The 23,595-nt window shown below is 47.3% G+C and overlaps 1 protein-coding gene across 1 annotated transcript in view; it reads right to left on the bottom strand.

The window, feature by feature from the left end:
• Positions 1-16,882, bottom strand: part of VWA2 (von Willebrand factor A domain containing 2) — a gene marked incomplete at both ends in the record, with an annotated part of 34,039 nt that extends 17,157 nt beyond the window's left edge. Inside the window, 4 exons of the mRNA XM_080694551.1 lie at positions 6,455-6,564; positions 13,741-13,874; positions 15,556-15,630; positions 16,831-16,882. Coding sequence (XP_080550677.1) covers positions 6,455-6,564; positions 13,741-13,874; positions 15,556-15,630; positions 16,831-16,882 — 371 coding nt within the window. The remainder of the gene's footprint in view (positions 1-6,454; positions 6,565-13,740; positions 13,875-15,555; positions 15,631-16,830) is intronic.
• Between the last annotated feature and the right edge of the window lie 6,713 nt (positions 16,883-23,595).

The following is a 23,595-nucleotide window of genomic DNA, read 5'->3' as shown; positions in this document are numbered from 1 at the left end:
TACGGGGTGAGGTCTACACGGAGTGTCCGCTGTGCGCCAGGTGTTCATTTACCTGTTCCTGGACGTAGTCCTGACAACGATGTTAAGATGTACCGGTGGTCTCATCTAACAGAGGAGGAAGCTTCAGAGAATTCTAGTAAAAACTGCCAACATTTACTAAGCATTTCCCACATGCCAGGCAGAGAGAGAGTGAGAGTGTGTGTGTGTGTGTGTGTGTGTGTGTGTGTAGGTTTATATGCGCAACACGAGCCAAGCATGCCCTTGTGTGCTTCTCACAACGCAAATTGGGGGAGTTCAGAGAAGGGCCTCTTGTCTAAGGTCTGGCAGCCTCTGACTGTGCAGACAGGACTTCAGTCCTGGGCCTTCTGCTTCCAGAGCCCGTGTTCTTCACCCTGTGATCACTTGGCTGGTCACACCACCTGGCCTCTTACCCAGATAGTGTGGATCAGACCTCGAATTTACACCCAATCAGGCTCATTCTGAAGCTAACGCTCTTTCCTCTCCGGGGGTCAGCAAACCACAGCTTCCAACCCAAATCCAGCCTGCTGCCCGTTTTGAAGGTACAGTTCACCTGGGAAACAGCCATTTCAATCACCTAGGTACTATATATGCAGAGACTATAAGGCCTGCACATGCTTTAAATTATTTACTATACGAGCCTTTACTAAAAACTCTTGCTGATGCCTCCTCTCTACTGTCTAGCCTAAGTCCTAACAAAACTCTCTTCTCCCCAAAACCCAAGGAACCACAGTGGCCAAGGAGCACCCTGAAGCTTTCCCCACCCGGGCAGCGGGCCCCATGGGCCTGCTAGCAGCGGCCTGGATCCTACACTTCCCAGCCAGGCTTTGCGCCCTGCCTCGAGGCCATTACTACCTTTCTCCCTACAGGTTCAAAATCTCAGGGGCCAAAGAAAAAGAACTTGTTCCCCATGAGCCGATCCTCATTTCCCACTGGACCCCTTCAGAGTTAGACCGCTTTCCTTGTTCAATCACTACCTAGAGGGGAACCCTCGGATTCAACTCAGACTTTTCCTTTTTTATTTAATAGGAAAAGAACACAGGAAATCTTTTACATGCCTAAAGCATGCGAGTATTAGACTCTGGCCCCGGCTGTTCTGTGTGGGTCCGGTCCTGCTCGTCACTGAGACCAGCCCACAGTTAGAAAGGACCTGCATCTCCAGGACAAGCGGGTACAGGACACCCACCGTGCGGGCCTGCCCTGGTGCCCTGCAGCACATAGACACCTGAGCGGCCCCTCCACTCTGCCTCTGTACCCACAGCCTCTGCCGTGGGAATACTGTCTGTTGGCTTCTAACCAAGGTCAGGGGAGATTCCTAATGGCTCTGCCGTCAGGGAAGTGAGAAGAAACCACACTACTTACCCCATGGGACATTTCTATCTCCAAGTCTGTTCTGAGTTTGGAAGGTGGCTCCAGACAGGGAGGCCTAAGGGCGGCACACCAGGATTCTAATTTCTCTCAAGGGGACTAAACTAGGTTGAACATTGAAGGTTCACAGGTTGACTATATTCTTGTGTCAGGTTATGTTTGCCATGCCTGGATTTTTTTCCTTTTAGAGGGAGAGAATATAAACATTTCTTATCAATAATAACAAATAGCTAAGTGATTAAGAACAGGGGCTCCTGAGTCAGAGGGGCTCAAATATTAGTTCCATGATATCTGAGCTGGGTCAACTTAGAGAAGCGACTTAACCCAAGTGTTGGGAGTCATTAAGGCCTTCCCCTAGATTGGTGTCTCTGACTCAGCTGACTGTCCTTCACCCAGAGTCAACAAGGTTTGGGGTTCAAAGAGGTCTGAGAGAGGGTCAGGTGGTGATGACACGACGGTACTGATAGGCCTATCTGTAATATGTGTTTTGGATTGGTCTTTATTGTATTCTGGTGGTGGTAGCGCGAGAATGTTGATTGACCTGTAGCTGTGTATAAATACCTCTGGGAAAACAAGCCCGGGGTCTGCATCAGTTCAATAAAGACAAGATTGACCCAGAAGCTGCGTTGGCCAGGAGTGTCGGCGCAATAGAGAATACTGACCCAGGCATAGTCGTCAACCCGTAGGAAATATTGACCCACGAACAGGGGTCAACCAGTAGAGATAGTAGGCTGGCGGCTCCCCCACGTTAGGGTTAAAAACTCTTCATCCTCACGCCTCACTTCAGAACCCCTACTCTTGCTGGCTGGCTCTGGCACCCAAGTTTCCCTCTACATTAGAGTGGGGAGAGGAATGGTATTGTTTGAGGGCTGAATGCTGTAATGAGCACCTCCTAGGATCTCCAGAGCATTCTGTCAATGATAGATATCGTCATAGCCACCCAGCAGCCTACTGCAAGAAGTTTATCATGGAATTTAGTCTTGAATTCTGGTGTGCATAAAAATCCCACAAGAAACTTAATACTATACTTTCTCAGATCCTCTTCCCAAAGGGTCCAAATCGATGTGTAACTAAGCCTACAAATCTACCCTTTATTTATTTACTTTTTGGGGGTACTAGCAATTGAACCCAGAGATGTTTGAGCTATAGCCCAGTCCTAATTTATTTATTTTGAAACAGGGTCTTGCTAAGTTGCTGGGGCTGGTCTCAAATCTGTGATCCTCCTGTCTCTGTCTTCTAAGTGTTGGGATTACAGGCGTACGCCACTACACCTAACAAGAATCTATATTTTAAACCAGCACTGCTGGTGGGAGATGGTGGCACATGCCTGTTATCTCAGGAAGTGAGAAGCTGAGACAGAACAATCACAAGTTCGAAGTCAACCTCAGCAACCTAGTAAGGTCCTCAGCAACTTAGCAAGACCCTGTTTCAAAATTTAAAAATAAAATAGCACTGGGAGTGTAGCTCAGAGGTGGAACGCTGCTGGGTTCAATCCCCAGTACCACCAAAAACCAAAACAAAACAAAAAACAGCACTGCCCACACTCAAGCAATTCTGATGCAAGCAAGCCAGCCATGGGACAAACCGAAAAATACTTCTTAAGCAAGCCCACTGTATTGCCACCTTTTTTTATTTTATATAAAATAAAATAAAAGCCTCTGGATTCCACCCTGGATTATATAAAATGAAAGCCTCTGGATTCCACCCCCAGTACCATATATAGCCTCTGGATTCCACCATGGTACTGGGGGTAGAATCCAGAGGCTTTCTACCTCTAGGCTATACTCCCAGACCTATTTTATATTTTATTTGGAAACAGGTCTCACTAAGTTGCTGAGAGCCTCACTAAGTAGCTGAGGCTGGCTTCGAACCTCTGCGATCCTCCTGTCTCAGCCTCCCAAGCACAGGGATTACAAGCGTGTGCCACCATGCCCAGTTTGCTGCTATTTTTTTAAGTCAGTAGAAATAAAAATCCTGGAATCAATCTAAATGTTTGCATTTGGGGCAATGAGGAATGATTAATGATTAAATACATTGTAATTGCTAAATTCTTTAGATTATTATATAATCACTAAATGGAATCAACATAAAAATCATATAGCTTTCTGCAAAAGTACACATGCAATGATATTAAGTAAAAATATTCTTTGAATTTCAAACTATTCTAAAAGGTATGTTTAAATATTAATACAGGGACTGGGATGTAGCTCAGTGGCAAAGCGCCTGCTTTGCAGGTGCGGTGCTCTGGGTTCAATCCCCAGTTCTAAAAAGACACAAAAAAAGAACCCCTTAAAAAAAAAAATAAGCTAGCCAGGGGTGGTGGCACATGCTTGTAATCCCTGCACTTGGGAGGCTGAGACAGGAGGATCGCGCAGGTTCGAAGCCAGCCTCAGCTGGCTTAAGAGATCCTGTTTCCAAATAAAATATAAAATAGGTCTGGGAGTACAGCCCGGAGGTAGAAGGCCCCTGGGTTGCATTCCCAATACCACCAAAAAAATAAAAAACATAAAAAATAAAAGAATAAGCTAAATATTAATGCAGCCAAAGAAGGCTCTCAATGGATTCCTGCTAAGGTGACGTGGTAAGAGAGCCCTAGCATCCTGAAAAAGCTGCAGCGGGCGCAAACAGTTCAGTCACAGAAAGCCCAGGGCCGTGTTACTGTGGGATGAGCAGCCGGTGCCAGGAGCACTGGCTCTGGGAGGAAGCATCACCAGCTGCGTCGATCTGATTTTACATCATCACGGGTACAACAACCGGAGACTCAACTCTCGTACTTTAACTTCTTGCAAATAGCAATAAGGTGGTTATCGGAGGGTTCCTTAACCACCTGAAACCCACTTTGGGGGAATCAGCTTGCCCCATGGGTTTAGGCAGAACCATCCTGATCAGTTCAGCATTGAAAATTTCACTGCAAAAAAAAGAGGAAAGCACCGTGGCGAGGGCAACACTCCCCTTCCGCTGCCCTTCCTCTGCTCTGATGAGCGTCTTCACTGCCGGTGTTCCTGACCGCTGCCTCCTGGCCCTGTCTGACTGCCTATTACCATCATGCTGGGTGCTAACCCAACATATTCCCGAAAGAGCTGAACCTGTTCAGATACACACAGAGGTGCTGTCCTCCACCCCCAGCTTCCTCAGCTGGAACCATCTTTGTGTGTCTCCAGATTTCTGGCCATGAATAATACTCTCCAGTCCTTAGTTGTGTGATCCTCAGGACAGCTGAAAGAGGCTCAAGTAACTATTTGGAGGAGGTAGGAGCAGGGGACAGCTGTCCTAATAACCTCCTGTATAAAATTAAGAGTTGAAACAGATGCTTTGGGGTACTGGGGATTAACCCTTGGGCATTCTACCTCCGTACTACTGTTTGTATTCATGCGTATGTCTGGTGCTGGGGATGGAACCCAGGGGCATTCTTCCTCCAAGCTATACCCCAGGCCCTATTTGTTTATTTATTCAGTGTGTGTGTGTGTGTGTGTGTGTGTGTGTGTGTGTGTGTCTGTCTGTCTGTGTTTTATTGGAGATGGAACCCAGAGGCATTCTACCTCTGAGCTACACCCCCAGCCCTATTTTATTTATTTTGTTTTGAGTTTGCTTTTTTTTTGTTTTTGAAACAGGGTTTCACCAAGTTGCAAAGAACCTCACTAAGTAGCTGAGGCTGTCTTCAAACCTGTGATCCTCCTGTCTCAGCCACCATAGGTATGGTGTGCCACCATACCTAGCTTTACTGTATTTTTGTACCAATTCTTTGTAATTTGCTTAGTTTTTTGGGGGGTGAATCATTTGAATCAGTCACCCACATGGTTTTTGGCTTTTATTCCTAAACTGAAAAAGTTAGGCTACATTTTCCCCCCTGAAAATGTATATTATATGCAATGTGCATATAATGGCTATAAAGGTGTTTTATGACCTTACTGATATAATCCACATACCATAAAACACACCTTTTAAGATATATGTCAGTGATTTCAAGTACATTCGCAGAATTGTACAGCAATCATCACTAAGTTCAAAACACTTTCATTACCCAAAACACGAAGCTGGACACACATTAGTAGTCATTCCTCACTCACTCAGCCCCTGGCAATGATTAAGCCATTTATCTCCTTTGTGTGTTTGTTTTGGTACTGGGAATGAATGAACCCAGTGACTTTCTCTCTCTGAGCTACACCATAATCATATTTTATTTTTTATTTTGGAACAGGGGTTTGCTAAGTTGCTGACGGCCTCACTAGGCTGCTTCAAACTTGTGATCCTCCTGTCTCAGCCTCCCAAGTACTGGGATGATAGGCATGTACCACCAGTCCCAATTTTTAATCTACTTTTTATCTCCATAAATTTGCCTGATCTGGTTATGGCATAAAAATGGAGTTAAAGGTCTGCAAAGTTCACCGTGATATAGCATGAATCAGTACTTCATTTTTATGGCTGACTAATATTCCGTTTTATGGATATACCACATCACGTCAATCTAATCACCAGCCACACATCTGTGCTGCTTGCATTTGGAGCTATTACAAACAGCTCTGCAATGAACAGGAGTAAACACGTTTTTGTGTGGGCATATATTTTCAACTCTCTTAAACCGGAATTATTGGGTCACATAATAACTCTAGCATTTTAAAGAACCCCCAAACTATTTCCAAAGTGGCAGACATAAATTTACCAGCGACATGTGAGGTTGCAACCTTCCCACATCCCTGCCAACACTTATCACTGTCTACCTTCTAGTTTAGCCTTCCTAGTGGGCGTGACTTAGCATCGCCTTACAGATCCCAGTCTGACCTCTCAAAAGCCAGGGCGTAGCTCCATGAAACCGACAACCATACAAAATATTACTAAATACCTGTTGTTTTGTTTTGTTTTGTTTCACTGGCATTTAAATCCCCACCTGAGATATTTACAGGTAATAGTGGGGCAGCCTTAAGGGAATTATTACCCACCATAGACGACTGGGGTACCACAGGCCCACAGTGTTCTCTGTGAGGCCCAGAGCAGAGCCAAACCCTCCAAGGGAAGAATTTTAAGAGCAGCTGGCTTCTTCCCACCCGCAGCAGTATCTGATCGCACATACTTGAAAACAATCTTCTTGATTCTGGCCTTCACTTCCCTTCGAGTTGACAGTGAATCCAAGGGGAATTCCAGATGAGGAGTGGAGCTGAACTGGAATGCTCCCACTCGGACCTGCGGTCAGAGTCAAATTATAAACATCTCAAAGAGGAAATAAAGGATGAGAAAGGTTAACATCACTGCCTGGGGGCCACTCAACAGCTTTCACCCATCTCCCCCAAAGAAGGTTCCAAAGCCCAGGGATAGAATCTGGACAGAAATGGTCAAATCCTCTGTGTTCTGCACTTTTTTTTTTCAATACTGGGGATTGAACCCAGGGGCATTCTACCTCTGAGCTACACCCAGCCTTATCTTATTTTTTATTTTGAAACAGGGTCTCACTACATTGTTGGAGGGCCTTGCTAAGTTGCTGAGGCTGGCCTCAAACCTCCTATCTCAGTCTCCCAAGTACTGGCATTACAGGTGTGCCCCACCACATAAGCCTGACCATCCTCTAATCTTTTCAACCCATACTCCCCCAGGTACCGGAACAGTGTGACTACTTTTGCAGGGGTGCTGTGAAGAGCCGAGGGTGGAGCCCAGCTTACACTTGTCAACCGACTCCCAGGGCAGATGAGACTGTATACTATCTCATCAGTATCTTATCTAATCCAGAGGCACAATTTATGCCCACTTTATTGTTGGGTAAAATAAAATGTGCTGAAGATAGGATGTGGCATGAAGGAAGCACATACGTGTCCGCGGAGAACAAGACAGGGGATAAGGCCCTTGGCTTTGGGCCTGTGGGCTTGGGTCGCCCCCAACACGGTTACACCACTGGCCTTCTTAGCAGTCAACATAGGCCTCAGGAAAACACTGGCTGAGCCCGAGGGCTCCACAGATGCTAACCCGGGCCACCATCGCTGGCAGGAGCTACTGTGCTCTCAAGTAGGAAGAAATTTAAGTCTTGAGTGGGAACGGGGGAGGCTGACCCAGGAAGGCGGAGTAGTGGGCAGATTCAGGGCAAAGTTACTGAGAAGGAGCCCTGCCAAGATTCCCCTGGAACTGAATGTGTCATCAAGGAGATGTCTCAGACCAATAGGGAAAAGATGGTCTAGTCAGCTGACGAAGTCGGGACAACTGGATAGATGCCTACAAAAAAAACTAAGGATAAACTGCAAATGGATTCAAGATTTTTTTTGTGTGTATGTGGTACTGGGGATTAAACCCAGGGGATTCTGTCTCTGAGCCACACACCCCCAGCCTACTATTTTTTTATTCTTTTTTTTTTTTTTTTTTTTGGTGGTGGTACTGGGGTTCCTGGAAGCCCTTCTACCTCAGGCTACACTCCCAGACCTATTTTATTTTTGGAAACAGGGTTTCTTAAGCCAGAGCGGCTGGCTTCAAACCTGCGCAATCCTCCTATCTCCACCTCCCAAGCAGGGATTACAAGCGTGCGCCACCATGCCCGGCTATTCTTTATTTTGAAACAGGATCTCACCAAGTTGTGGCTGGCCTAAGTAGCTGAGGCTGGCTGCAAACCTGAGATCCTCCTGTCTCAGCCTCCCAAGTACTGGGATTACAAGTGTGAGCCACCATGCCCAGCTTGGATTCAAAATTTAAATGTGGAAATCTAGCCAAGAAAATTCTAGCAGAACTCTATAAAAAATAGAGACCAAATGGAACAATCCCTTGCAACTCATAGGAACTGATACATAAAAGACCAATAACCCAGCAGAAAATGGGCAAAGGCTATGAACTGGGATGAGGAAAGAGGAAATACAAATGGCCATTTCATGGAAAGATTCTTGACCTCACCACAAAGACACCATTTTCCACACATAGGTTTAACAAAAACAAAAACAAAACAAAACAAAACAAAAACCAGATGTGAGGTCTATGAAGGAAACAGGCAGTCTCATTTGCTGGTAGGAATGCAGACAGCATCCATGGAGGACAATTTGTTAATATTTATTGAAACTTAAACATGGTAGGGCTGCATAGAGAGGCACAGGTCTATAATCCTAGTACTTGGGAGATTGAGACAGGAGGATCACGGGTTAGAGGCCACCCTTAGCAACTTAGTGACAGCCTGTTTCAAAATTTAAAAATAAAAAAATTTAAAAAGTAGAATGCCCTTGGGTTCAATCCCCTGTACAAAAAAACCCCCCAAAACATAGGACTGTGTATGAAGGTATCATTATGAATCCCTCTGCTACCTATGGGAAGGTATGGGTATGTGGGTGGTGGGGTGAGACCTGAAGGGAAACAGGGAGACGCATTAAGACCTGTGTCCATCTTCCTTTGTATGACTTTGACCTCACTCTGATGTATAACTGCAATATTTCCAATAAAAGTATAAAGCATGCCAAGGTCTCTCAGGACTTTAGCCTAACTGTATACTTTCACAGACATGAAACAATGTATTTAACAAGATCACAGTGTATTTGCAATAGCAAATGTCCACCAACAGGGGGCTGCTAATTAGACCTCTGCAAATGCTTCTGTGGGAAAATTAGATGTGAAATATATACTAATACACAGCTACAGAAATATCTCCAACACAATGTGATGGTGAAAAAGGAAGCCAAGCGTGGTGGCACATGCCTATAATTCCAGTGCTTAAGAGGCTGAAACAGAAGAACCGCAGGCTTGAGGCCAGCCTCAGCAACTTAGCAAGACCCTGTTTCAAAACCAAAATTAAAATAGAACCCGGGGTGTAGCTCATGGGCATCTCTGAATTCAGCCTTCAGTACCAAGGAAAAAAAAATAGATGAGATAGAACACTGTCTCTGCTGTCCTTTGTGTAAAAATGGGAAAATAAGAATATATATTCACGGTGATAAATTGCACGAAGCGATTCTGGAATTTTCAAGAAAACAGGCAGGGGGTGGGGGCTGGTAAATGGAAACCGTGTGGGTGGAAGGCTTTTCTCTGGACATCTCTTTATTGAGCCTTGTGAATGACTTAGTTAAGAAGGGAAGGAGACAAACTCCCCTGGGACCAACAGCTGGGCGTATTTACTTGGGTTAAACAGGAAGGACACAACTTCAAAACAAAATACGCAGGAAACAGCCCAAGTCAGTAGTTAAGGCATTTCATTTAATTGGAGGTTTGGGAGCCAAAGAGCTGCCTTTTATCTTGGGTTTACTGTAGGCTCAGAAGCAAACCCGCCCAGATTTCTCACCGTAAGGCAAGCACTCTGGGGTCCTCTGTGAGCGCCAGGAAGTGGGCTTGCAGCTGTTAGGTGCTGAAGGGAGACTTCAAGCACCTCCACAGAGCACCCATAAAAGGACTCTATTTAAAGCTACTTAAAAACTTCTTCCTGAAAAGTAAACCCACAGAAAGCAGGACAAGGAGCAAATCAAATCCCTGGTTCCCCAGGGAGTCAAAAAAAAAAAAAAAAAAAGAAGGTGCCAGGAAGGCAGCAACCCAAAAATGAATCCGAAAGCCACAGACGACCACACTGGGCCATCTGGAATCGCCCTGATACTGAAACCCTTCTGCGGAGTGAGATGGTCTGTTTACACACCTTGAGGCGAAGACGCTCACTCATACCCCCCAAGAGGCACCACATTCCCTTGCTCCCCAAATCCAGTGGGGGGAGAGTCTTTCTAAAAGTAAGTTCACTTGTGATCCCAGCATTCGGGAGGCTGAGACCGGAGGATCGCGGTTCGCGGACAGCCTCAGCTACTAAGTGAGGCTCTGCAACTCAGTGAGACCCGGTTTCAAAATAAAGAATAAAAAATAGTGCAGGGGCTGTAGCTCGGAGGTAGAATGCCCCTGGGTTCCATCCCCAGACCCGCAAAAAATAAATAAATAAATAAATAAATAAATAAGATAAAAGTAAGTTCAAATCTAACTCAATATAAACAGCCAAATTCCACCATTCTGCGCTCTCCTGTGTAAGTGACCATCAGGGCCCTTCATACACAAATATTGCCTGGCTCTCATCTCTGGGCAGTGTGTGTTTTGCCAATATCAAACCTAAATATCAGTCCAAGAACTTGACAACACTTTCTAGACAACACTGAACTTCTATTTCCTAAACACTGGGCATCTGCCCCCAACAGCATCAGCCATAAATAAAGTCTCTTGTCATGCTTCATTTACCTTCTCCCTCAGCCCTGTCCGCACTGCCGCAGGTTGTGAATTCTGAGTGCCATCGCCCCAGCCTGTTCTAATGGAGCAAGTCCCGGGCCGAGAGTCAAGTGCCCCCGTTCTTCCTCTAGCTCTGAGATTGCGGCGTGACCCTGGGCGGTCACTTGGCTCTCTGAGCCTGCTTCCTCGTATACACTATTATACCTCACAGCTCTTCTCCCTCAACTCACTTCCCTCTAGAGTCCCCAAGCCACTCATTTCAGGACACACGACATTAGTGTCAAGGTTGACAGTGTTTCATCTCTACGCCATACCTTCTAGGAATAAGTAGTGAAACCCAGTAGGGAATCATTGGCAAAGAAGGGTCCTGCCTGGGGTAGAGATCAGCAGGCCTCTGCCCCGGCCCCTCTAGGGTCTGTGCTGGGTTGATAGCACGGTTAGAACTGTGCAGCTCATGCCTAGACTGACTTAAAGCCCACCACGGCATCTGCAGGTGCCCGCGAGAGGCTGCTGAAAAGCCGGCCCTCGTTCAAAGCCACAGCTGCTTCTAAATCCTAGAGGTTTTACTAGGATTAGCCCAGGAATGTCATCTCGGAAAACCACTTCCTTCTTCGACCTGTATGTGACTACTCTGAGATTCAAATAATGATGGCTTTCTAGACCAAAATGCCCATCTGAAATTTTCATTTGATCATTGGCTGGGTTCACATAGTTCAAAATTCAGAAAATATTTTAAAAAAAAAAAGTTTGTATTGCTGGGTCTTCCCCTGGACTTGTATCCAATTAGCTCAGTTCCTACCTTTTCCCTACTGTCCCTAACCTCTAACACGTCCCTCATGAGTCTTTACGCACACACATCTAAATACAATATAGATTTTCATTCATTTCCCTTCATATTTATTATTTATTTATTTGCATGCTGAGTTGGAACCCAGGGGCAGAGCTACATCCCCTGCCCTATTTTTTCTTTTTCTTTTGGTGGTACTGGATCTCCTGGAAGCCCTTCTACCTCCAGGCTACACTCCAACACCTATTTTTATATTTTTTATTTGGAAACAGGGTCTCTTAAGCCAGTGCGGCTGGCTTCAAACCTGCATCATCCTCCTGTCTCTGCCTCCCAAGCGCGGGGATTACAAGCCTGTGCCATCACACCCGACCCTTGCCCTATTTTTTTTTTATGGGTCTGGAGATGAAACCCAGGGGCATTCAACCTCTCCGAGCTATACCCCCTGCCCTGTTTTTTATTCTTTATTTTGAAACCGGGTCTCACTAAGTTGCAAAGGGCCTCACTAAGTAGCTGAGGCTGTCCGTGAACCGTGATCTTCCTCTCTCAGCCTCCCAAATGCTGGGATTACAAGTGTGCGTCACCACGCCCAGCTTATTTTTCTTTATTTTTGAAACAGGGTCTAAGTTGTGGAGGGCCTAAGTAGCTGAGGCTGTCCGCGAACCAACTGTGATCCTCAGGTCTCAGCCTCCCGAATGCTGGGATTACAAACATGTGCCACCATGCCCAGCTTTCCTTCATTTTTATAGAAAAAGCAACATATTATCCAGCTGTGGTAGCACATGCTTATAATCCCAGTACTTGGGAGGCTGAGACAGAAGGATCACAGGTTTAGCCTCAGCTACTTAATGAACCCCTCCACACCTTAGTTTCAAAATCAAGAATTTAAAAAATCAGGCTGGGGATGTAGCTCAGAGGTAGAATGCCCCTGGGTTCAATATCCAGTATATATATATATAACTTACTTTTTACCTTAATTTGTTCTGGCACCTTTCTTTTCATATTGAAGAGCTTCTTTACCCTTTTTCTGCAGCTTCTTGGTGTTTTGTTATATAAATGTACCCTAATGGCCTCATCTGTCCCCCATCAATGGACACTCAGGCTACCTGAAAGCTTTTACAATTACAAAAACATTGCTGTGAACAACTATATGAGCATCGTTTGCCTGGGTGGGAATATCTGTGGGATAAACTTCTAGAAGTGGAATTGCTGGGTCAAAGGGTCCCAGCCTCCGTCAGTGTAATGGATATTATGGAACCGCCCCCCACAGCCTACAGGTGGCGCCAGTCGACACCCCCACCTGCAGCGCATGGGAACAGCACTCACCGCACTCTAAACCCTTCTAGCGCATCAGTGCACGGCGCAAGTCAGTGGGAGATCTGCGTGGCACTGACTGAGGCTGAGAACCTCTCCACGTGTCTAAGGACCATCTGTGTTTCTGTTTCCTGGGAATTATCTGTTTATTGCCAATTTTTCTACTGGGTTGTTCAAAAAATGCCCCTTTTAGAAACAAGAATTGCAGCTAGCACACTCTGCTGATACTTAAGACCTATTATTTGAAGCCAGGAAGGACAAGAAATGAAGACAGCCTGGATTGGCTCAGGCAGGAGCAGCTCTTTGCAAGTAAACAGCGGGGGTTGGAGCTGTGCCTCAATCTGCCCCGTGTGGTCAGTTCCCTTCATTCTGCAAACTCGGCCTCTCCTGCTGGTGGCCACCAAACTCACCTGCTCCTTCTCCACCCGAAAGATGGATGAGCCCCTGACCAGGTCTGGCCACTCTTCCCCCAGCTACTTGTGATTGGCCAAGGGACTGTCATGTAACCAAGCCTGCCCAGTATGACCCCCCCCCGCCCCCGCCTCCTGGGGATTTTGCCCAATCCATAAGGGCAGAAGTGCACTTTCTTTTTTCCTGGGGTCTAGCTTGAAGGACAATGCAGGACAACTCTGCCATGGGAGACTTGCCTAGAAAGGAAGCCAACCAAAGAAAGCAAAATGGAGAGGAGACAGAGAGAGGGATGCTGGACAGCCTGGATAGAGCTCCAGGATCCCACCCAAAGGGGAACCAGGATGCATCCCCTTGGGTCTTCCTAGTGCCACAAGCCGGTAAACTTCTGTCTGCGGGTAGTAAGACTTGCAGCCAGGTGTGGTGGCGCGCACTTGTAATCCCACTACTTGGGAGGCTGAGAAAAGATTACAGGTTCGAGGACAGTCTCGGTGACTTAGTGAGGCCACGCACAACTTAGTGAGACCCTGTTTCAAAATAAAAAATAAAACAGGGCTGGGGGTCTGGCTCAGAGGCAGAATGCCCCTAGGTTCAATCCCCAGTAATACACACACACACACACACACACACACACACACACACACACACACACACCTGGTAACTCATAGCTCAATACAAAGACCGGCAAGGCCCATCGTACTCACCCTCTCGGGGCTGATGTCCAGAGCATCACACACTGTGATGGCAAAATGCTTGGACCTTTCAAAGCTCCCTTTCCCAACACTGTGAGAGCCATCTAGCAGGAACAGGATGTCCACGGCAGCTGAGCACCACATCACTGGGAGGAGGGACAGATGGATGTTTCCACATAACAAAGACTTCCAGAGGAGGGGACACTAGGTTTACCACACTGGCTGAGCTCTTGAGGAGGGTCTCCTGGACCCGCCTTGCTCCAGCCCTCGGGGCCCCACAGCCTAGTCCAGGACCTAGCCAGGCACCCCAATACAAGAGGCCACGTGGCCCAAGAGTTCAAGTAACAGAGGGAGAGGACGCAGACTGTGTCCTTCATCTGTGCCAGCATCACTTGAGATAGTTTAGATCTACTAATTATCACAGTTGCCCGGAGACACGACCGTTTTCTTTTTTTCTTCTTCTTTTTTTGAGGAACTGAGGATGGAACCCAGGGGTTCTATCTGAGCTACACCCCCAGCCCTATTTTTTATCCTTTATTTGAAACAGGGTCTCACTAAGTTGCAAGGGGCTGAGGCTGTCCGCGAAACGCGATCCTCTTGTCTCAGCCTCCCAAATGCTGGGATTACAAGCGTGTGCCACCATGCCCGGCTCATGAGCATTTCTTATTTCTTTGAAAGTTTTATTAAATTATCATTGCCATACCATCCACCCACTTAAGAGTATACAACTCATTTTTTAGTACTCATAGATGCATTCTATCACCACCGGTCAAATTTAGAACATTTCTATCACCTGAAAAAGAAATCCTGAGCTGGGTGCAGTGGCACAGGCCTGTAATCCCAGTACTTGGGAGACTGAGACAGGAGGATGGCAGGTTTAAAGCCAGCCTTGAAAACTTAGTGAGACCCTGTTTCTAAACTAAAAATAGAGATGGGTATGAGAGTATAGCTCAGAAGAAATGCTCCTGGGTTCAATCCCCAGTAACACAAAAGAAAAGAAAAAAAGAAATCCTATATTTTTAGCTATCACCTAATTCTCCACAACAACCCTAGGGAAATTTGTACTTATTTTTTTAACCTTTATTTTTTTGTTTTTATTCTGGAAAAAGAGAAAATGATTTACAACATAGACGGCAGGTACCAATCCCTGGTGGGAGCCAGAGTAGGGTACCTTTCTGTCTGGGTACCAATGGGGGTACTGACCAACCCCATCAGCAAATTCTGAGAACTCTAGCGCATCAGGACAGGTACTGTGTCAGGATGTGACTAGTGTCAACGAGATTTGATATTTTTACTCACTGGCCCGGTGAGGGAAAGGAGCCCAGAGTGATGCAGTAACTTTCCTAGGGCCAAAGTACCAGGAAGCAATGGAGCCAGATGGCTGTGCCCTCCACACCACACCACCACCAGGGGGCAGCAGGGAGCCAGGGTAAGAGATGGCCTGTGGAAACAGCGCCCCCTGAGGGCAGCGCTGGAGCTGCATGCGGAGGAGGGACAGGCAGGGCCTCTGGGAACTTCCTGGAGAGTCTTACGCTCACCTAGGGATGCTGAGCCGTGGACAAGGAAGGACTATGGCAGGAGATGAGGGTGGGTGGGTGGATGGAGGTCAGGTGAGGCCCGGAAATTCAGCAACAAAGATTCCCTGGAGTTGTTTTTGCTGTTTTCGTATTGTTCTTTACCAAGGACAGTGACTTGGTCAGCCCCCTGTCTGGGGAAACTGGCTGTGGCCACAGTGGGACCCAGGAGACCTTCTCAAGGAGCATGGTTCCCTCAAGTCTGTCTCAGAGGTCAGAACAGGTGTCCGGGGGTCAGAAAACACTGGCTTACTTTTGCTGGCAACTGCGATCTTCCCAATGGTCTCTCTGCTCATGTGGACTTCCTGAAGAGGCAGGGACGGGGGCACTAGGAGAAAAAACAGCAGCAGCAGTCCTGACATGCGGGACAGGGAGGGGCCTCCATGTCCACAGGTGACCAGAACCAACAGGAACAGGGCAGGAGCTCAGTGAGAGCAGTTTCCCAAAAATCACCACAGGAGGGGCTGTGGGCACAGCTCAGGGGAGAGCGCAGGCTTAGCAAGTGTGGGGCCCCCGGTTTAATCCACGGGCATGCACACACGCGTGCACACACACACACACTTACCACGTGGGAAGCACACAAGAAAAATGTCCCACTTCTATGAGGTATCTTTGCATCTAGATTTGGGTTTTTTGTTTTGTTTTTTTGTTTTGTTTTGTTTTGTTTTTGGTGGTCCTGGGGATGGAACCCAGGGGACTTCTACCTACGGGCTCACTCCCAGACCTATTTTATAATTTATTTGGAAACAGGGTCTCTTAAGCCAGCTGAGGCTGGCTTTGAACCTGCGCGATCCTCCTGTCTCAGCCTCCCAAGCACAGGGATTACAAGCGTGCACCACCACGCCTGGCTTAGATTTGGGAATTTTGAAGAGAAGGGCTAAAAATGCACGTGGAGGGGCTATGGAGAATGTGATGCTGGAGACCTCTGCTCCCGTTGGGTGTCGTAACTGCGTCCCCCTCTGGGTACAGCTGCTTGCACTGTGTGTAGGCACGTGCGTGGAAGCCCCCAACCCACATCAGGGAAGAGATAAAGGAGAGGTAGCTGGAGGAAAGGAGGAACTACACAATACTGCACATTGGACTCAAGGCAACTTCCAGTCAAGTGATCACAAGGAGACGCCACACAGAGGGTGACACCAATGACCCGCTCCTGGTCCACCTGTTCACTCAGCACCCCGGCTAGTCCTGCCTTTGCGGTTCTCCACTCACTAAGCCCAGAGCAAACTCAGCTGCTCTCCAGTTCCCCTACATGTCTCTGAGCAGACAGCTGCTGCCCACATGAAGTGCCCTGGCTCTACGCAGGGAGACCAGGTCAACCTGCTGAACCAGGAGTTGGCTCTGGGGGCTACTGCAGAAGTCCAAGCACAAGACGGTGGGAAGGCTTAGCCCAGGGAGGTGGCCATGAAGTAAAGACACAGATGGATTCAAGAGACCTTTTAAGTTAAAACCAAGAGGACTTGAGGCAAACCAACCCCTCCCCCAGATACTTCATCCCCCACCTTACCTCTGACCTCTGGAAACATCTTACCTCTGGAAAACAGGAAGGTACAGATGGCTGCCAGCAACAGGGAAGAGGGCATGTTGAGAGATCTACAGGGCCTGGAAAAGAAAGAAGTATCTGCAGTCAGTCCTGGGAACTGTCCCAGTCACATCACCAAAGAAGTAACTAACTTAGCTTTTCCCAGGCCACAAATTGGAGCCTGGAGGCCCCTTCTTATCCTATTGGAGAAGACATAAATGCCCAAAAAACTACGGGAGGCTTGACTCCAATGAGTTTGACTTTACACAGCCACCCAACACCTTACCCAGATACCACTGCACCCTCAACCCCCGCCCAGCTCTTCCCCACGGCTGGGATGGGTGCTCTGCACAGAGCCTGGCTAAGGTGGCTTCCCTCTGGGGTCTCCATATCTTAAAGCAGAGTTTGAAACTAAGGTACTGAAGAGCTGAGTTTAACATCTTCATTTTCTGAAATACCTACCAGGTGGCCAAACCTTTCTCTAGCTAAGAACACAGTGTATAAAGAGCCTAAACTGTCTAAATTACTTGTAAACAGTGACCTGGCTAAGGAAGAAGGTTTTTTTTTTTTTAAGTTTTTTATTGCCTAATAATGCTTCTTGCATGGGTAAAATTCAAATCCATGAGGTCTGAAAAGTGAATGCTTTTAATAAGAAACCACAGACTGTAACTTTGACTGAACATGGCACATACTTGAGGTTTTCTTCTAATTTTAGCTGTCGGGCCCAATCAATGCGCCATTACCATTTCAATCATGGATATGATGCACAATGGAGGCAGCCTTATGTTTCAGCAGCCAATATGGATTATAAGGTGAGAAATAGGGCAGAAAGAATGAAATTTACACTCCTCCCCTCCCCTAGTATAATTTACCAGGAAAAACCTGAAAGGATCCCAATGATAGGCTTTAGAAATTCTAGGCTTTTCTTTTTGGATCCAGTACACTCAAGATCGTCCTATATCCCCTCTGTATTAAGCTTCTCCATTAAAAGACTTGGGAAGAAAGCTTGGTGTGGTGGTGCACACTTGTAATCCCAGCATCTGGAAGGCTGACTCAGGAGGATTGCAGGTTCAAGGACAGACTCGGCAATACAGGGAGAGTCCCAAAAACCTAGTGAGACCATTTCCAAACCAAAATAACATAAACTAAAAATAAAATAAAAAGGGCTGGGGGTGTAGGCTGAAGGTAGAATGCCCTGGTTTCAATCCCTATTACACACACACACACACACACACACACACACACACACACGTTAGAGGAGCACAGCATGGCCCACGGTGTCTTCCCTGCTGCTCTGTGCCCGAGAGGCTGTGCTTCTTCACTTGCAAAATGAGGAGGTTGGAGCAGATGCTAAGCGTCTTCTGCGTCTTCTGGTTTTAAAGATCTCATTTGATCTCTCCCCTTCATGGATCTAGAATGTCAGATCTTACTCCGTGTATATCCAGCTCCTTGGATCTCAAGACATTTGTCAAAAACGAAATCAAAAATCCCCCACCAGCCGAGATCATGGTGTGGGGGCGTTCCTGCTTCGGGTAACTAAGAGGTTGGGGTTTTCACCTAATCTGGTTGAAAACAGGATGTCCAACGTCGTGAAAGGCAAGAGGTCAGGATCAAAGGATGGAAGGTGGCCGGGAAAGACGCTGGCCTGTGGAGGGCTCCTATGCTTTCTGCCAGCCCCCAGCCAAGCGCAGGCCAGGCTGGCTGACTTCCTTTCTCTGAGCAAGTGTTTTCTCTTACACCCCACACCACGCAGGACAAGCAGGGACAGGCAGGGACAGGCAGCGGGATGAGGGAAAGTGGCCGAGGGGAAGGGTTTCTCAATACTGTCTGTTTCTCGGGTTCAGGCTCATCTCTTGAAGCTTCTGACCTTGGGCACATGTCAGAGACTGAGGCTCAGGCCTGTTAGTAATTTATAAAATGAGAGTCATTTTATAAATTCATGGAGCCTGGATTCATGGTATAGGCTCTCTGCCAGGAGCAGGTGTGGGCCCTGTCTGAGTCATGAAGCCACACCCCCTGGCAGGGCATGCTTTACAGGGAAGCCCTCTCGGGGTGGGTAGAGTTCTGAGAGGTGGCTCAGCTTGCACTGACCGGACCTGGCTCCGTGGCTATAGAAAAGCTTGTGGACTGGGAGCCAGGGACCTGCGCTGCGTGGCAGCCTGGCCCACTGCCCTTCAGGTCCTGAGACACCTCTTGGGCTCATCTGTGGCTGCAGGACCAGCAGCTGCCTCCCCAGCTTGCTGGGAGGATAATGTGGACAGGAAGAGAGGAGGTTCCTGCTGCAAAGTAAGGCGCCCTCCACGCTGTGTGAAAAACCTAAGCAATTTCACCCTGTTCCATTCTATGCCTCTGCTTGCCCAGAAGGATACCTTTTCAGTTTCCAGCGGTACTGCTCATTAAAACAAAATTGCAGCCAGGGACGGTGGCACATGGCAATAAACCCAGTACCTGGCAGGCTGAGACAGGAGGATTGCAGATTTGTGGCCAGCCTCAGCAACTTTGCAAGGCTCCTTAGGAACTCAGTGAGAACCCTGTTTCAAAACAAAAATAAAAAGGGCTGAGGGTATAGCTCAGAGGTAGAACACTCCTGGGTTCAAATTCTAGTACCAAAAAATAAAAACAAAAAACCCCACAAAATCAACAAAAATCGATGTTGGCACTCTGCGAATGGATGTGAGCTATCAGATGTCTCCTCACAAGGTAGTATTAGATGGTGCCGCTCCCTTCTCCACCTCAACAACACACCCCCTTTCGTCACACCCTGGAACTGCCCCGTGACGTGCTTGTCCCGGCTGTCAGGGGCAGACGCCTAAGACTATGAGGCCTTAGTCTGTGCTGGAGCCGGAGACCTGTATGTGCCCGGTACAGAGGAGGTGAGGCGCATCCTTGCAGGCCCCATGGCCACCGGGATCTCCACCCCAGGGGGCTGGAGGGTCCTTCCAGGTGCAGTATGTTTTCATTTCATTCTTTTTTATGCCAAGATAAAAGAAAAAAAATGCTATTTTGATGCTGGCAAAGTACTGTCAGCAAGCTTTGACTCTCTCCCCTTGATCATCTCAAATACTGTCTATTTTCCTCTCATTTTATCGAAACTTTCCTTACTGATTCAACATTTAAAATACTATCCTATATCTAGAAAAGTGTGTGTGAGGGGGTGGTTTGGGGTTTGTTCTTTTGTTTTTTTATAAAGGGTTTCCCTATGTTGCCCAGACTGGCCCTGAACTGGTCTCAAGCATCCCCCTGCCTCAGCCCCCTGAATAGCTGACCTCAGACACATGCTAAGATGCGCAGTCTAGAAAGATTTTTTTTTTCACAGTAAAAAGAATCAACTACTGAATCAACTACTACCATCCAGTGAACATGTGTGGTGAGCCTCCAGGCTCCATACACCCATGTATTTTCTTATGATCTCAGTGACCAGTCAATGGGGATGTAATACCCCATTTTGCAGATGAGAAACCAAGGCATAAAGAAGTTAGGTGTTGTTAGCTGAGCGTGGTGGCGCACGCTTGTAATCCCAGGACCTGGGAGGCTAAAACAGGAGGATTGCAGGTTCAAGGCCAGCCAAAGAAAGTTAGGGAGACCCTGTTTCAAAATAAAAGAAAAGAGCCGGGCATGGTGGCGCATGCTTGTAATCCCAGCATTTGGGAGACTGAGACCAAAGGATTGTGGTTTGCAGACAGCCTCAGCTACTTAGTGAGGCCCTCTGCTACTTACTGAGACCCAGTTTCAAAATAAAGAATAAAAAATAGGGCAGGGGCTGTAGCTCGGAGGTCGAATGACCCTGGTTTCTATTCCCAGACCTGCAAAAAATATAAAGAAAAGAAAAAAATAGGGGTAGGAGTAGAGCTCAAAAATAGAACGCTCCTGGGTTCTATCCCCAGTACAAAAAAAGAAGAAGAAAAAGGAGAAGGAGAAGGAGAAGGAAGAAGAAGAAGAAGAAGAAGAAGAAGAAGAAGAAGAAGAAGAAGGAGGAGGAGGAGGAGGAGGAGGAGGAGGAGGAGGAGGAGGAGGAGGAGGAGGAGGGCATTTAGTTCTATGTTACGCAGCTAGTCAGTTGGTGAGATTGCCATTCTGGCCTCCCAGTGATCTGTTGAGTCTACCACCTTCCAGATTCCGGGGAAAGACTCTAGAAGAATGTTAAGCAAAGGAAAAATGTTAGGGATGGGAGCAGGAAGGAGCATGACGTCAGAAGTTCAGCCTCCAGCCTAAAAAAAAAAAAAGACTATGGGCAGTAATTGTGGAACAGAACAGAAGCATAATTAAATATCTGCCACCTGGGATCCTGCCCTTTGGCAGTTTTCCACCAGCACAGGCCAGGTTTCCAGAGCCCTCTGCATTCTTGTGCAAAGTAGTCCAGCCGGGGCAGGAACAGACCCTGGTTCCCAGGTGCACCTGGTCCTGACTTTTCCATTGCAAAACCCCTTGCTCAGCCTCCCCCCTTTCTGTTCCATGACTCCTGGCTTCTGGGCTTCTCATGGGTGGAGCAGAAGCCCCTCAGGCCTGGTCTTCTCTCCGGTCCTGGTCCTGGTTCCACAGTGTCGGCAACATTTGTGAATTGTGCGGGCGAAGGCGTCTCTGCACGATTGGATGAGCACATCCGTCCGTGCAGTGGCCGGGGATTATATTACCCATGATGCAGCAAGAAACAAAGTCCCAAACAAGGCAGCTTTCAGAAGAAGGGCTGGGGATAGCAGAGGGGAGCTTTTGCAGGACAAGGCTCACGTTCTCTGTGATCGGAGATGAAGTGAGGGGAGGGTGACAGACGGAGGAAACCACTTCCACCTCCTTGGGAAACGCACGTGCAACTCCAAACAGGAGACTAGTCCTTGGCAGGATGGAAATCTGTGCCCTACACAAGAGCAGTCAAGACCCAAACAGGAAGACCACAATCGGAGGTAAAAGTCTCCAGACAGAAAGACCTTGCTGTCTTTCACCGTAACGATCTTCTTTCTCGGCCATTTGGCAAAATATCTGGCTCAGGCCCATGGTATCAAGGGAAATGGATGACACGCTTCTAATTTGGTATGATGGGAAGTGCTCTGTTATTGCTGCCTTTGAGACGGGGTCTCACTAGGTTGCCTAGGCTGGCCCTGGGCTCAAGCATCCTCCTCCCTCAGCTTCCTGAGGAGCTGGGACTCCAGGCACATACTACCATGCCCCCTGATGGATAGCATCTTAAAAGCTACCCGGAGAAAGGTCAGGCTTTCCCTAAAAGCATCAGTAAATTTTCAGATCCCAACACTCAGACAACCAAAACTCAGCATTAAGGAATAATCAGTGTGCCATTTTGGATTCTCTGGAAGAAGGCTGGGCATCAAGTCACAGGGCCTCCCACATCCTCTGTACCTGCAAAGAGACGTTTTTAGGACAACAGATATTCATGGCTGGTATTTGAAAATGCTTTACGTTGTTCAGGACCCAAATGCACTGTTGAGGGACTCTGGGGAGCTCCGAGGTATAGAAGCACGCACACAAGACGGGAAGTCCAGGGAGAGAGAAAGCTCCGGCAACATGTCCCCTGGCCGGGTTCATTCATCTGTCCAATGGGGAGAGGCTCCCTTTCACAAACTCACAAGGTGCTGTAAAGATCCGGCGAGGCAGCCAAGGAGAGCCCTTGCTAAATGGTAGAAGTTCATTTTCTAAATAAATGATGTAAAAAGGTCATCACGACATTTAAGACATTAATTTCACTTAACGACACTTGTAACTATAGACATTATGGTTTCCATTTCCATAGATGAGGAAGGAATTCTGAAGAAAATGGGGCTCAAGGCCAGAGAGAGGGGGCACCACATGCCTGGAGCCAGCCTGGTCTTCCCAACTGTGGTAGGAAGGGTGCACTGACCCCCAGGAGCGGCAAGGGCGGCAGTCAGACATCAGAACAGAGCGAGAGCCTTTCTGGTTAATTTCTTCACTTCAGTCTTTCAACTTCCTTCCCTAAAGGAGGGTGGTACTACCCACTTCTTTACCTGGAAAGGTTGTGGCCAGGGTCCCATGAAGCCCCCGTATAAAAGCATCTTCCGCCCAGGGATTCCTAATTTAAGATTTGGAAAATCCAGGTCAAGAGCAGAGACCCCAGAGAAGGACAAGGAAGAGGACCATGGGGGTGAGTAGCCTACCGGAGGAAAGTCACCCCAGCGGGTACAGACAGGGAAATGAGGACAGACTAAAGGGAGACTGAGGACGCTGGCCTGGGTGATACTGAAACAGGAGGTGTGGGAAATTCCTGTGCAGAGCACTCCAATGCCTTGTAGATAGTCGGGGGGACTTGTTTTAAAATAGCCCCATTGGATAAAATAAAAATAAACAATCCTATTAAATCCCTCCCAATTAAATTTTTGATTTTGTAAGTTTTTTTTTTTTTTAAGTTTGAGAACTACTGTTCTAAAACATGTTATGGTATTGCTGACTTTTCCACTGATAAAATTATATAAACTTTCATTTATCCGGTGAAAATCATTAAGCATCTGCCTGGTACCCAGCATACTTCCAGGTGTTAGGGATGCAATGCCAATGCTTTGTAACTTTTAGATGCACACAGGGCAGGGGCATTATTAGCAAAAGGCATTTCATCAGGAGGGAATCCCCACTGTCACCACCACCAATCAATGACTGTGCTGTTTAGGAGCTCATCGGAATGTCAGGAGTGAACTGGGGCTGGGGTTTTATTTATTTATCTATTTATTTATTTATTTATTTTGGTGGTACTGGGATTCCTGGAAACCCTTCTACTTCCGGGCCTCACTCCCAGACCTATTTTATATTTTATTT

This window comes from Muscardinus avellanarius (assembly GCF_963383645.1).
Source record: "Muscardinus avellanarius genome assembly, chromosome: 4".
Lineage (NCBI taxonomy): Eukaryota > Metazoa > Chordata > Mammalia > Rodentia > Gliridae > Muscardinus > Muscardinus avellanarius.
Note: the sequence above shows the minus strand (reverse complement) of the source record. Positions and strands in the feature narration are given on the sequence as shown.